Here is a 15,313-nt window from a genome sequence, read left to right as displayed (position 1 = left end):
AGGACGGCTCGCCGTGAGCTTCATGATCAGAGTTCCAAGGGTATCCATGCATAGAACCGATGCGTTCCACTCATATACATACACCGCATACCGTATGCATACGTACCAAGTGAAGACATGACGCGACTCGCACTATTCGTCTAGCAGACAAGAATACAGTACGGGGTTTTCCAATGCGAGCCAGGCGAGAGAACATAGAAAAATCGTGAGATTGATGTGAGCGTGAAGAATAGATAACGGGGCGGGAGATCATGGGCGACAGGGATACAAGGGTGGCGCAGCGAGCGATGAGAGGGTAAGGGTACAGACCGCGGAGCCTCGCGCACGCGTGTGGGCTATAGTACAGCTAAATCACGATGCTTGCTTATTCCTGAACCGCAGCAGAGGTGCGAGGCCCGACAACGCACATGCTTTCTTCAGGAAGTCATGCTGTGTGCAACGTCAGACGAGAATGCACCAGCGGCAAAATCGAGATGCTCACCTCCAGGAGCTCGTCCGCTGTTGCCCTGCTCTTGACGTCCACGCAAAGACATACGCTCAAGAAGCCCTTGAGCTCCCGACTGAGCGCCTCCGGCTTCTTCAGCGTCGGCGTGCCGTTCGTTGCGATGAGATACAGAGCCTTCAGCGGCTCCTCATCGAGGTATGGTGGCTCGTTTTCGATCATCTCGATAGCCATGATACCGAGGGACCAGATGTCCACCTTGGCGCCGTATTCCTTCTGCTTGACGACCTCCGGTGCCATCCAGTACGGTGTGCCCACCATCGTCGCACGCTTCGACTTCTGGTCAGTGAGTTTCGCGCAGAAACCGAAGTCGGCTGTGACGGAGAATCAGCACAACTCGAATACAGAGCTATTATTAGAGGACGCACTGATCTTGACATGGCCTTGTGCGTCCAGGAGCACGTTGTCGGACTTTATGTCGCGATGGATGATGCTCTGGCTGTGCAAATGCCCGAGGCCCTTGCAAGTCTAGGCACAGTCATCAATCAACTGAGCCACAGGGTGATAGTAAAAGGGTGCCCACCTCAAAAGAGATACTCGCGATCTGATCCTCCTCGAGTGTGTTGTTCTCGATGATATCCGTCAGCGCACCACCCTCCATGTACTCCATGACGACCCAGAGCTCGTTGTTCTTGACAAGGTACGACTCGAGGAAGTTGACTATGTTTGGATGCTGGGACTCCTTCATGACCAAGATCTCGTTGACGATGAGCTCCTTGCGTGGCTGGTTCGACAGGTCCATCTCCTTAATAGCAACCATCTTGCCCGTCGCAAGCGTCTTCGCGACATAGACGTGTCCCGATGCACTACGCTCGTACATAGCCAACCTGCACTCTCACGCCAGCGCAGACTTACCCTTGGCCGACCTTGCGAATCTTGCTGTACAACGACTTCGGGTTGTCTGGCTCACCACGTTGCGCAGCTTCTCCATGATCTGCGCCTCGTTCATCGTGCTTATCCGCTTCTCCTTCTCCTTCGGCTTCTCCAGCGCGGCTGCGCTGCCGCCACGCCGCCGTCCTTCTTATCCTTCTCCTCGTCAGCCCCAGTGATAGTCAAAGAGGGGCCCTCCTTGTCCTTCGCCGGGACGTTGGGTTTCTTGGGCTGCAGGGGCTTGACCGGTGGCGGCCCGACCGTCGCGCCAGCGCGCCGTTAACGGGCTGCGACGCCGGCTGGCTAGTCGCAGGAGATGTCTTGCTCGGCACCATCTGCGGCCGCTTATCCTGCTCAGCCCGCGCCTCGCCGTTCAGCCCCGGTGGCTTCGACACTTGCCCATCGCCGCCATGCGGGCCCTGCGCCTTCGCACGCGCGCGGAGGTCGGCGGAGGTCGGCGTGTGCTCGGGGAGCGTGGACTTCGGCGCGGGGGGTGCAGCACGGTTGGCGAGAGTGGGCGAGCGGGAGCGGGCGCGATGGTGTGAGCGAGCCGGGGGACATGCCCTGCGCGAGGCCGGGGCGCATGCCCTGGTTCGTCTGGGCGGCGGAGATGGTGTTTGCGTGCTGCACTGCCGAGCCGTTGACGAGCTCAGCAGCGCGTGCGAGCGCGGCGGGGGTGCTTGAGACGGTATCGGTACCGTTCAAGCCTGTAGGTGCGGAGTCCTGTCGCGATATGGAGGGCCGCCCCTCCAAAGGGGAAATCTTGCCCATGCCTGCACCGCCAAAGCCAGTGCCAGCATTGAAACGGGGTGCGCTAGAGGAGTCGGAGTACGGTGAGAGGCTTGAGTTGCTCATGCTGCTTGCACTAGAGGGGCCTGAAGGCGACAGAGATGGACCATAACCCACTCCCAACTCCTCCATCTCCCGCTTCTGGTGGTCGGTATAGAATTCAAGGACATCGAGCACGGCCTGTGGATCTCTCGCATAGTCTTCTCGTGTAATAGCGGACTTCGTGAGTAGTTTGCTCCAGGCTTCCGGTAGACCCTGATACACTTCAGTCGAATGCTGGCGAGACAGGTTCGAATTTACCCACCGTGAACGCTCCGGACACAGGATCGAAACCGACATGGACCTTGTGGACGAAGTTCGTCGGGTTACTGACGCCTGCCATTGGACTTCGAGAATAGATGTCATCTTGCCAGCCGTAGAGCTCCTCGTCGCTCTTCAACGACAGGAACCACCGCTTGTCTTTCGTCTCGAGCAGGAGGCAATATGGCTTGAGGTCTGTCCGCTCGATGTTGGCAATTTCAGATATTGGGATGAGGTATTGATGTTGTGGAGACGTCTGTACACAACATCAGTAAGCTGGTCAAGCAATGACAGACGACGAAGGCGCAGCATGTGCAAGCAATAGTAAGAAAGCTTGATCAGTCACGCCACTGGCGAAAGCTCGCTCATGGTCCGCGTCTACACATGCGCAGAAGCCTCAGATGAAGCACAGCCCCAGCAACGTCTGACGATCAGTGGGATCGCGCGCTACATTGACATGATAGACATTCGACAGTCGAAAGTATGACTTCTTTTCTGACCCCGCGCAAGGCTGGAGGGGATCAGAACGGCAGTCGCGCGGAACAACGCTTGATGTGGATGGGTGACTTCCCAAGTGTACTGAGACAGGTGACCCGCATCGTCCGCAAGAAAACACGAGCTGATCAACGACGACGGGACTCCGAGACGCATAACAGCGCAGAGTGCTGCCAGACGAGGCGATGGACTGATACATCGGCGTTGCGCTAGACTGTGCCCTGAAGACCCTGCGTGTGGCACCGGTCGCCCGGTCATTAGTCAGGTAGGGAGCCCCCACGCCATCGCCATGAGCGAAGGTTGGAATCCTTACTAGGCGGGGAAAGCGACCAGTTACAGTCCAATCCCCCCATCTGGAGAGATCGTAGGGACTGGTGCAGGCCAGGTCAGGTCGTCGACTGACGCGACAAGCCTGTTACTGGAAGGGTCTGGGTGCACCTCTTCGACGCAAGGATTCAACGTGGGGATGCCGCGTGGGCACAGTAATCTCCGCAGTGGTCAACTCGATAATCGCGAGTGAAGACTCACCTCGCTCTTGTGCATAGACAGCGTGCCCTCCCTCAACACCAACCACTTTGGCCGCCAAAGCCAGCTGACGATCCCGTCTTCCTTCACCGCTACCATCCCAGCCCTGACGACCTCCGAGCCCGAGTACATGTCAGTGTTGCGAATTGGTGATGCGCCGATGCCCGAGTAGGATGGAGCGTATGATGAGCCAGATGGCGAGGACATGCCTACAGAAAACGAGGAGGCGTAGCCGGATGAAGCGAGTGCGTTGCCGACGTCGGGCCCGCGGCGCATAGGCGCAGCCGGTGCAGGCCGCGATGGGGTCAAGGATGTCGCGGTGACCTGGTTGAAGGCCATTGATCAAGAGACTCCTGAGAAAGGGACGGCGCCGCCTGTGGATTGAGGGCGAGGCCGGTGTCGAATGTAAGCGAGGAAGCCGATGCGAGCCGTGGATGTATACCGGTCGTGAAGTCAAGGGCCGCGATGCTGAGGCCCTGTTCGTCGTCGTGCACGGCGACGAGGACTTGCGGGCTTGAGGTGAGACACGGCGAGCGGACAAGGCGCTGCAGCCCCGGGGCTCGGGTATAGCCGACGCTTCGCTCAAATTGGCAGGGCAACCATCCCGCCCCCTCGTTTTTCAGTGTCCCCCTTGATTGTGAACCATATGTACTTGATACAGCTTCCTCTCCTCGCTCACGGCCACTGCCCTGCTCATCATGGCTTTCTGTGTCGCCCCGTCGAGGGCACGCCTCTAGGTCTGCTTTCGTCGCCAAATTCGGTATATCCGACGCTCTCCGACGCTCAAGCTCCATTGAATGATCCTCGAGTGTATCATATGGCCTGCAATGTCCGCGAACACGGGCGTTCCGTGCTGCTTTGTTGCATACAGGAAGTCCCGAAGGCAGCCATCCTGAAACGACATCGATTAGCGCAAGTGCACACGTCCGAGTCGGAAACGAAGGCGGTGATAAGATGGCATGTGGAACTGACAGGTGAGAAGGACAACGAAGGCTTAGAAGCAGACTGAACGCCTTCTACGCGTTCATGTAGAGGCTGACGCCTATGTCAAACAGAGTAGGCCTGTGAGGACAAGCCACAGAAGACAAACGTTGAAGGTCAGTACGTGAAGTTGAAGGTTGCCTAGCGTAGCACTGACAAGCGGGTAGTTAGCAGTACATGTTGCCGGGGCGTTCGCACCTACAAGTGGGTCGAGCAGTCACAGATTTTCAGCTCTGGTCCGTCGTAGAGGCAGGCCACGTGTACGTTACTGCGTACATCAATATACATGGCTCATAAATGCGAATGTGAAGTGCGCACGAAGTCTTCCGTGGTGGTTGCATACACGGGGTCGGTTAATTCATTTCTTGAGTCTACTTTCGGATATTGACGACGACCTTCCAGTTCGACCAGCTGTCATGGTAGAGGTAAGTACCTTCCGCGGGAGGCACGCCGGACACCTCTCACATGCATATCTTCGTATGTTCGCGATCATATCGGTATCTTATTTCCCGCGCCGAGACTTACTATACGGCGCTCTCAAGAACAATGAGGAAGTCAAAGGCCTTTCCACGCGCCGCCGAATGCGGGCATCTTGACTCAATTCGCGTATCTGCATTGGAGGCGCCGCTGTTACACCGTGCACGTGACCGCGTGCTGTAACAATAAAGCAGGCCGGATATGTCGGGACTCGACTATATGCATCCGCATCGAGCGCAACGTGCCTGCGTCGCACCGACAAGGACCCGCCTAATCGTAGACGAGACTGCCGTCGATGCTCAATAGAGTCAGACGGAAATGTCTCTGGGCGGATCGTTGCTGCACAGATGGTATAACGTTTAACTCCCATCCGCGCTAGTTGACCGATCGCGACATGATGGTATCCTAATGGTACCCTTGACTCGTTGGGCGGACAATAGCTTGATGCAGCGACCGTGTCATCCTCGAGACATCTCGGCGCCCACGGAAGTGGCTCAGCGGCCGATAAGTAACACCGTGTCGTCCAGTCGACGTAACGAGCTACTCAGACTAACGGACGCTGGCAGTCCACCACCACTCTTTGACAACCTTGCCGTTTCAGTGCATCAGGCCCGACGCAGGTCGCCACACGGATCGGGATCTGGGCAGACAATAGCTTCTCCGGCGTGCCTTGATCAAAGGTGAGTGTGCGATCATGATTCATGACGCGTCCGCGTATGGCTAACCGAGACGCGACATTGGTATTTCGCAGGTTCCGAGATTGGAACCGGACGCGTACAAGTCATCGACGTCCGGATCGTGTCTGTCAAAGCGGTAACGCCTGCGGCCACGCTACGCTCCTTATTGTGCGCCGTTGCAGAGGACCGCGCCACGATACAATTAAGCACGTATATATACCGGGCGGCCCTGCTTAGGCCTCACCGCAAGTCTTTCGGACCTTTCACGACCCCACCCCTCGGTATCCGCACCTTCCCCTCGCAGGGCTCCCTCGCCCTCTCCTCGACGCATCGCATCGCAATGGACGCATTCACTTTCCTCCTCGATATCGCTGCGCCGCTCCCGACCGAGGAGTCCGAGACGAGCCAGGTGCGTCGAACTACGACCGGACTAACGGGAACGCCAGCTACGTCTGCACGATCGCCTGAGCACCGCGCTCGGCACCCACTTCAACGTCTCTGCTCACAGGTATGTCGCCACTCCGCACCCTTGCCGGGCACCGCTGACGTGCAGATAAAGGAGCGAGACTACGGTTACCCCCGGCTGCATCGGCGATTCGCCGCCCCCTCCGTTTCGCCCCTTCTCGCTGCATGCACACACCAAGATGGCGCTGTGCGCATTGGCGACACGCATAACTTATCCACACTTCGTTCACGACTCTGCATTGTACTTTACCACATTCACTCTGATGGACTCTGGGGACGCGGCGTTGGGCCGCGCCGCTGCCGGCATGGGCCGGCGCGCTGTGAGGAGGGGGTTAGGCGTACGGATTCGGACCAGGACTTGCATTTACGACGAACAATATACGACCGTGATGATTGGACTGTGTGTGGGTGTGACTCATCGATGAAAGGCGCAGGCTGGCTACTGCTGTCTTCGAGTGTCCAGGTACCAGGTTATCTGCCGACAATACATCACTTTCGTTGACGAATGTACACGAGGATCGTGCGTGTATGAGACGTAACAGAACTCTGTGAGGCTACATACATAAACCTAAGATGACGGTAATGTCGATGTTGCGATGACTTCCGGGATGACGCGACTGCAGTTCGAGAACATCCTGGTCCTTAGTCCTTTGCAACGTCCATTTTGAAGGGGGTGGGTAGTAATGCTACTCGTAGGGTCGTGGTTCCGTTCCGAGGCCGCTCTGTGACGAATTCATGACAGAACTAGCCTCGATCGCTGAGTACCCGATGAATGCAGCAGCGCCCCTTTCTGCAGGACGGCCCCGGGGACACCGACCTACTCGTCGCGCGCTTTGCCTGGTCTCAGCGCATGGTCCGGATAGGAGCTGCGCTCAAAGCGACTGAGGTGGAGCAGGAGCCTTCCTGCCAGGACTCGGGCCGCCAAATCTCTAAAGCGTCAGGAGTGGTGTAATCACTGCCACTGCCAGTGCATGTTAGTGCTCGGTCATAGACCACTGGGTGTCTTGAACGGGAACCGTGGCTGATCCGTTGACACTTGCAACTGTTACTGGCAGTCCGGCGGACGCCATAGTCACGATTTGTCCTTCAGGTGTTCTTCCTTCGTTTCCTGAGGTCGCTGTGTCACCTTTGTGGACGCTTGTTTGAAATGCTGTGTAGACGTTCAGTGACGACGCTGCGACACCCGAAGCGGGAAATCTAGGATGCGAACCGAGCTTGAATAGATGGCCTTTCGAAGTCCTAGCGCCCCTTTGAAGCTGACGCACGCGCCATGGGCGAGTGGAACCTGGCTAAGCGTCACGGCCACAGCGCATGCACTAGGTCAGAGTAAGGGATATCTTGCTTGTACCGTTCCAGCGCTAGGAACACGAGGGATCACTGACAATGATCGGTAGTGACACGGTCAGCACATACCTGTCGTCACCTCTTCGTCGTGCGCAACGACGTCGGACCCTTGTCTTCGTCCCTCTCCGCTTTCAGAGTTTGCCAAGAGCACATCGTGTCCTTCTCTAATCAACCACAACCACAGAGGAAAGATACTAGAGAATTTTGCGGCATCATGCTGTGGCGTTAGCTCAATGAATTGAGACATCGCTCCCTCCGTTAGTTGTCGAAATCTTACGCCTTACTACTGGCTGCTCCGCTTAGTCTCCCCACGCAGACGTAGACAGTGTCTTCACCCGTCGTGCCTCAGGATATCCTTGTCTGACGTTCCGCTGGCAGTCGCGCAGTCGCGGAGGGCGCGAACTGCGACCTCTGCGCGCAGACCTGCACCTGAGGACAGAAGACCAGGTTATAAGCTTGATTAGAATAACATCGTTGCGAGTATTATATGAGCCCACGATGAGTGTAGTCTTTTGACCGTTCTCGTGCCTGTCTGCATTCGTGGAGTTGTGCAAAGCTGGACACGAGGACACGCTGAAGTCGACGGCTGCTGGTGATGGCACGTCCTTCGGCTTCGGCTGTTCTAAATGATCAGCTGAGGATACTTGCATGCCCTGGCCGCAGTGTCCAGCTTCGGTATAATTAGTATCCCGTTGAGTGTTTTCGAGCTACTACAGAGTGAGCAAGACATTATCATCCCAAGAAGATGCTCAAATCTGATTGCTAGAATCCTTATGATGCGCTCAGAATCATAGAACTGGTCACGTTGATTCCGTATCAATACCGTTGTCGGTATGCACGGCCGACGAGCAAAAAGTGTAGGCATGACTCGGACGTGTTTTGCAAACGCCGAGAATCGAGCTTGGGGCGGGTCGATGCAAGAGCAGCTTATAATGCCTTTGCAGGTGGCAACGACCCAGGTTACCACTACCCCACGTTTGCTCATACTTCTTTTTGTATGGGTGAAAATCGCGTCGGTCGAGAACGAAGACGATCAGAGGAAGGACTTCTCCTAAAATGGCAGGCGTAGTGAATAGCATGCAGGTCACCTGATCTCGGCTATGTCACGGTGACCTTCTGTATTGCTTCCTCTGAGTAACTTACGTTGATTTTTGACTCTGAACGCACAAGTGCATAAAGCTATCTTGCACATTGGGAGTGCGTGTTGACGTTGAGGTACGCTCTTTTTAATGCTGAGTCGGTTGTGCAACCCTGTCAACTGCTGGTCCAGGCTGCTGCGAATCGCGGCGCATCACGGTCGACTCAGGGCAACTCCGGGCCCGTCATTACAGTTTAACTTGCCTGACCATGCGGCACATATCATGCATGCCTTCAATCTTTTGATACAGCGCGATGGCAACTTCTCCGGACAGGCTCGGACAGCATCATATCGGTCGGCGCCTACTGTGCAGCACTCTCTGCGATGTCTTTCTTCCATACCACAAGCGATGGAAGGTATTGCTGGCGACTTGATCATGTCTACATGTGCGTGATGAGTTTATGAACACCTTTCTCGAGTCGGACTACGTATGGCTTATGAAGAGCCGGCCTCTTAGGTGCATCCGACTGCGAAGCCGTCAGCGGCCAACGCGAAGCGGTGCAAATTGACATACTGACAGTGTGAATTCTGTCAACATGTCTATTTTTACCCTTTCCAGGAGGACACTCATGCATATAGATAGTAGGCGAATGTACCGAGTGGGACATGGGGGTAACTCTTGCCGCAAGACGCTGGCCGTTCGTCTGTCTCTGCTGCGAGAAATGGCAAGTATATAAAGCGCACGCGAACGCCGGTTTCATCATCATTGTCACCCAGCAAGCCGCTAGCTCACAATGCAGTTCCAGCGCATTCATCTCCTCTTTGCTGTCGTTCTCCCCTTCATGACAATGGCCATGGCTTCGCCGAAGCCGATAATGGGTGAGCTTCGGACGTTCTGATTCCCAGGGGCGTCAGGTCCAGAATCTGTTCTTTGACTAACTACACGATAAAAGACCTAAACGAGGTCATTACGAGGGGCGAGGATGCGGCATGCCACGGGGGCGCAAACTGCTGCAATGAACATCTCTGTTGATTGCCTCATCCTAAAGGATGTGCGCCTTTATGAGTCGAAGGGTGTGTTTGATTTGATTGCTTTCTGATGTTGAAACGGCGAAGACGGCTGACATTCTTCGTAGTGCTGGGTTCAGTGCTTCAAATTGTGATGCAACACGCCGGTTTTCGAAACCATGCTGCAGGTCCCATTGTATGACGTGTTACGATTCCAATATATCGTCCATCTGATCAACGGTGGCCGGACAGTCAATATCGATTCCCGCAGTTCATTAGCAAGTCGAGCCCATGCTACCCCTCCCTTCCACTGCTGTAATTCCACGTTGTCTAATTTTTCGCCCGATAGACTTGCGCGGTCAAGAGATTGCCAAAGCGATCTATCCCTCTGTCGGTCTGTTGTGAATGAGGCCGCACGAAAAGGTAAGTACTCCTTTCTCGAGCACTTGAGTGCCGCCTCCTTTCCTTCAGTGAGCGCTGGGGCCCGGCGCACATCGCGTACTTGCAACGCTACATGCAATGCATCTGCCATCTTCGACTGCGAGAGTGGCGCAGTTTCACTCAGCTGCGTTATACCTCCGTTGCACCCCTTAGGCTCCGCGATCTGAAGGCGTTTGAGGATTACATCTGCCAATGTAAGCACAGCCTCCCCGCCGGCAGGCGATGCGCCCACAGCTCACTGAACTGCAACAACGTCGTTACGAGAGACAAGACCGCCGAGTGAGACCGAACACGCAGCGCCCCCGCAGGATTATCACCTCATTCAGTTGTAGTGTGATAAATGCGACGCGCTGCGGGTGACCGCCGCACATATTTCCCCTTCTCTACTTTCATTTATTACTCTTTCTTCACAAACGGCATGCATCTCAAGTGCCTGGGCCTTTTCTTCGCCTTCGGTGCATGCTTTGTTTCGAGCGTTTCTAGCTCGCCCGTACCTGATATTGTTGAGTCCGACTATCTACTCTGACCGTGCCGATACACGCATTGACCACGGCATGATTATTCAGTATCCACGTTTGACGAACGTGACGAACTTCGCAAGGGCAGACCTTCACATGCCGTTGGCCATACGACATGACGAGAGCCAAAAATGACCGGTTGAAATAATGTAAGCCGTTGGTCTCAGACGTCTGGTGATTGACGAAGTGTGCTCAGTAAGCATAGCGTCTTTCCGGTCCTCCCGAGCAAGGCTAGCGCACTGTCTTTCACGAGCTATTTATCAACTATTTATCCATGGGCTGGTACTCTTTAATTGTGCCTTGTGCCGCTGTATCTCGATGGCAACTGTCTTGAAATCAAATCAAATTGTCTGAGTCACCTCCCACTTTCATACTCGAGGACAATGGGTAGTACGGCGGCCCTCAATGCGCTAGCGATGGAAACATGTGGACTACGCCCGCTCGCCGACCTAGGCACTTCGTGATGTCGGAGGTGCGGCTGACGGCAGGGTCGGCGCGCAATGCTGAGCGTTCCTGGAAATGCTAGCGCGTCGTCGGTCATCCACAGTAGCACCATCAAGTGAATAGCAACGCACTAGTAGCATGACAAGTACAGCGACTGTGCGGGAAGCCCGACTGTTCATTCACAGACTCAAACTACCAATCCAGAAAGAGTAAACTCGTACCCATGCACCGTCCGAAGCTTATTGTCTGTGCGACGTCCCCATCAGATGGGATTACAGGCACACATCGATTCCGACCCTTTGACTCGTACTTGACGCTAAAGCGGGGAGATACATTCAGTATTGAAACGCATGCACAATTAAATTACGGACCGGACGACGTTCCCCGAAGCCGGACCTTAAGTTGGCGTGGATGATTAATATCTTCAGCATGCATGGCCCCCTCACGGCGGCCGCTTCAAATCCCGCGCAGTGGGTAACCTGTTGCAGCCAGGTCGTGAGCAGGTCGAGGAAGCGGTGACATAGGTAGATGCACTCACTCACAGATACATTCAACCTGCTTCTAGCTTTTGCGCAGAAGGCGCAACAATAGCCTGAGAAGAGAGGCCGCGACTTGTGCAGATATTTTTGGCTCACGAAGCGAGAAGGCCGAGGCGCGTCGTGCAAGGAGCTCAGTTCGCACACTAGGGCATACGCAGTGGAGCTCCTCATACAATGTCCGGCAAGACTAGGGCATGGACGCGTCAATGCCAGTCAACGCGAAGCCAACTCTCGTGTTACAGAAACCTGAGCGTGGCAATAGATCTGATTGCGCAACTAACTCAAATGCTCAGAGATAGTCTGCGTGACACATGCATGTATCTCGCTTACCTTCTAGTGCGCTAATGCCGTTGTACCGTCAATGCACAAAACAATAAGGACGGGCGTCATTGGCAACGGCTTGCCACGGCTAGCACTGATGCCGACACTGCACTTGATCGTGCAGAGCGAGTGGGGTTGTAATATTCGAAGGAAGAATTTTGAATCTGGACGAGTTGCGAGGAATCCAACCAACGGGTTCTGCGAGAGGCTTGTGGCGTTACAAAACTTGCCAAATGCAGACAGACACGAGAACGCAGACGAACAGATCTCCAGATCGATTGGGAGCGACTTTTTGATCGCCGGCGCTCCGAACCGGCCCGACGTCCAAGACAGGCAAGAGGCGCTTTTCGATCAATGGCATCGTATGGTCGTTTCCACGAGACAATCAGAGGCGATTGGAGACGAGACCCGGCGTGAGCATAACAATAAGATCTCGTGGAGAAGGAACCGGGCAGGTTTCGCTGCAGTGGTGGCGTGTCAGGGCGGAGGACATCGATGTGCTGCGGGCCCGGGAGGAGACAGTGGCTGAACATCCGAGTCTGAAACTGGAGAGGCTTGAAGAGGCTTGAAGCGAACCCTAATATGCAAGGTGAAGCAATCGTGTAATTATGAACTATACATACATATATCCACCTCAACGCAACAGACGAGAGGGGCCTTACGCTCCCTGCATTCACTTCTTCGAACGTATTGAGGACGATGAGTACGCCGCTGCAAGTGACATCTCTCCTCGGATCCTGGAGAGTGCTTCCGAAGTTGATAGTGTTAGTAGACGGGAAGACGGCTGACGCAAATCTGAAGCTTAACTGCCGATGCATCTTGACAATGTCGCAAGCCTCCTCGCCTGGCAGGACAATAAGGAGCCAATGATCGTGCAAGCTCTCGCCGGATGCGGAAGCAAAAACCCCAGTGCCGGATCGTCATCTACGCACTGCGAGCGCCTCCCCTATTGTTTTGCGCTCAAGCCCATGCGTGCATAAATACTAGACATGCGGTGAGGAACGACAGCGATTCATCCTGTTCCAACGCTGGTCTAGCCTTCGAGACTCACCGCTCGACGCCTTTGTGCGCTCCTTGTCACCGCAAAGACATCCTCCATCCTCACAATTCAGGAATCATGGACGCGTTCTTCGACATCGCTATTCCCGTTCCCGCCGAGGAGGAGCAGGTCCCTGTCAATTACGACACAGGGAGCGGCAGCGGCAGTGGCAGCTGCACTATTGCATGAGCGAATCACTCGCCTTTGTGAGTTCTCCGCGTTACTCGCACAGTGTCGTTTGACTGAATCATCCATGTGCAGGTGGACACCCTTGCTCCCACCTATGAACGCTTTCACGACTCGCGCATGTTCGATATTCGCGCACCACACCCCTTTGCAAATCTTCGTTCTCGATTCACCTAAGTTATAACATTCGAAGCGCGGGAGCAGGATGGGAAGGGGGGAGGAACTCATCGGCTGCCTTTATCCTTTGTCCTGGGTTACCCCCAGTCGACGCCATCATGACGAGAGGTGGGGAGGAGTGTACCGGAGGAGGGTACTGGATGACAGTGTATTCTTAGACCGCGGATATACGTGTCGTTGTACGCACGACCGCCTGCTATTATCAACGTTGATTCGAGGTGGAAGGAAGCAAGGAGTTTGTAGAACTCACCGGCAGCGACTCGCAGACACATAGGTGCGTTCCCGCCAGCCTCGAAACCTGCTCCAGCATCTTTCCTTGAACTGGCGTTCGGGTGGACGACGAGGTTGTGCCTTCCGCCGTGAGGGCTTCGATGCTGGAACTGCTGGTCTCGTGCACGTACTTGTCGCTAGCGACAGCCCGGCTTGGGAGACGTCGCCACAGACGTGCGATGTTTGTTGGAGCAGCGGAGGAGCACCGTGTGTGCTCGGTGGCCGAAGTCTGCAAGGGGTAGTAAGCTGCTGCGTCGCACAACGTCGGAGCGGAGCTGATGGTCGCTAATCTCTGGATGGCTATGAACCCGCAGCACCGCCGGCACAGTGAAGCTTTGCTATTTGTGTGAGTGTACGTGACAACTCGTCGTTGTGAACTTACCGCACGTATGTATCTTCAGACCCTTCGGTATGAAACGATTGTAAAACATGCACCAAGTCCCGTAGTCGTCCGAGCACGCCGAAAATGCACCAGGGTTAGGTCCTCCCATTGGCTTGAGTGCCTCCATTTGCTGATATCGTTCCATCTAGGAGGGTCTTGCAAGACATCAGAGAGTCGGATAGTAGTCTCTGCTCGAAGCAATGATAGCATAGGCACCATTCGCATTTGAACTACGTGCTACGTGCCGCCTGTGAGGAGGTTAGGAAGGACACGATCTACATGATGATACCGAGCATACCAGAGTGTAATACCGCACGCTGATCCTTCACATTGTAGTTGGAGTAGACTCAACACGAGTCCGGTCGATACATCCGTCGATTCATTCAGGATGTACCTCTGGCTTGTCAAACTGGCCAACGCATTAGCCAAGCCACGTTCACGCAGTAGCCTATAGGCGGTTCCTCGCTTTGTCGGGGCGACCCAAGTGTCAATGTGATAGTCGAACTCGGACGAGAGGAGGAGGAGCGCCGCAAGCTGAGTCTCGTTGTCAATGTTGTCGTCGTCCGGCTTGACCGGGCCGTCCTCCCGGAGGTAACTGGCGCCATGGCTGCGCCGCCTCCTCCGCCTCGGAGTTCTCAAGACCTCACCCGGCCGTGACTAGTGACTGGCAGCCTCCTGGCCTCCTCCTCATTAAAATCGACCAAACCTTCGAACAGGCCGGAAAACTCATGAACACTCGTGTGGCCAATTTTGTCGTGCTACAAATCAGCTAGCCGTCTAGTATGTAACTGCTTGCCCTCAGGAGAGCCGACGCCTTTCGACGCGACGCAATGAACGATGCGGCACTATCGAAGAATGTGGATGATGGTCCACGGGCGCGTTGTACGGACATGGCGGGGCCATCGCGCTACCCGCATCCTATGACGACGACGAATCCTCCCCATCGAAGAGCGTAGAATGTGCGGCGCATGTACGGCGCAAAGGCACGACCTCAGCTTCGCACACCTGCCACGTACCAGGGTTGGACTATCGACCGAATCTATACCGTGTTCCTCTGATGGGAGAAAGCTCGTTGAAGACTCGGAGAGCGATACTTCACCGGTCCAGGACGTGCAACCCGTGGCAGCGTACGAAGCAGAGATCAGGGAAGGCCGCTGCTCAGCGTCCTCCCGAGAACGGCAGTCTGCTAGACGGGGGGAACGACGATCGCCCTTCGAGTCGCACAGTCCCGGAAACAGCTACAAGGCGAGAGCCTGACACGCAATGGATGGGGGTCACCGATGACGCGATTCACGTCTTCTCCCCTCAGAACAAGATATGCATACCTGGTTTGAACCTCGACGATGACGCTGTGCACACACGAGGGATGTCCGTCTTAGCAGCGACGGCCTGAGTGTGAGTACGTGCGGCGAAAAGGGCCACTGCATCATGTATCTCAGCTAACACGCAGCTAACAGTGGATCACTTATGCAGAGGAGTTCAAGG

At 55.3% G+C, this 15,313-nt stretch overlaps 3 protein-coding genes and 1 non-coding gene across 4 annotated transcripts; 2 read left to right on the top strand and 2 right to left on the bottom strand.

Annotated features, from left to right (window-relative positions):
• Positions 1-351: 351 nt before the first annotated feature.
• B0H18DRAFT_1087570 (kinase-like domain-containing protein) lies at positions 352-3,820 on the bottom strand (the record flags this gene model as incomplete). The annotated part of the gene is made up of 9 exons (XM_048032183.1): positions 352-429; positions 482-816; positions 871-970; positions 1,026-1,336; positions 1,358-1,500; positions 1,634-1,797; positions 1,853-2,416; positions 2,466-2,717; positions 3,485-3,820. 9 exons carry the CDS (start codon positions 3,818-3,820, stop codon positions 352-354), a joined length of 2,283 nt encoding a protein of 760 aa, XP_047887034.1.
• Positions 3,821-5,956: 2,136 nt separating this feature from the next.
• Positions 5,957-7,033, top strand: B0H18DRAFT_1124963 (uncharacterized protein; the record flags this gene model as incomplete). The annotated part of the gene is made up of 4 exons (XM_048034945.1): positions 5,957-6,025; positions 6,063-6,124; positions 6,176-6,401; positions 6,860-7,033. 4 exons carry the CDS (start codon positions 5,957-5,959, stop codon positions 7,031-7,033), a joined length of 531 nt encoding a protein of 176 aa, XP_047887033.1.
• Positions 7,034-8,305: 1,272 nt separating this feature from the next.
• On the bottom strand, positions 8,306-8,406 carry B0H18DRAFT_t143. The gene has a single exon. It is a non-coding gene; the product is annotated as a tRNA-Gly (tRNA).
• A 4,256-nt stretch (positions 8,407-12,662) lies between these two features.
• Positions 12,663-13,150, top strand: B0H18DRAFT_1041888 (uncharacterized protein; the record flags this gene model as incomplete). Its single annotated transcript, XM_048030603.1, has 1 exon — positions 12,663-13,150. A coding segment is annotated over one exon (340 nt), but the record flags the coding sequence as incomplete, so codon positions are not given.
• Positions 13,151-15,313: the final 2,163 nt, after the last annotated feature.

The sequence above is a fragment of the Fomitopsis serialis genome (assembly GCF_022376445.1).
Source record: "Fomitopsis serialis strain Sig1Antser10 chromosome Unknown B0H18scaffold_139, whole genome shotgun sequence".
Classification (NCBI taxonomy): Eukaryota; Fungi; Basidiomycota; class Agaricomycetes; order Polyporales; family Fomitopsidaceae; genus Fomitopsis; species Fomitopsis serialis.
Note: the sequence above shows the minus strand (reverse complement) of the source record. Positions and strands in the feature narration are given on the sequence as shown.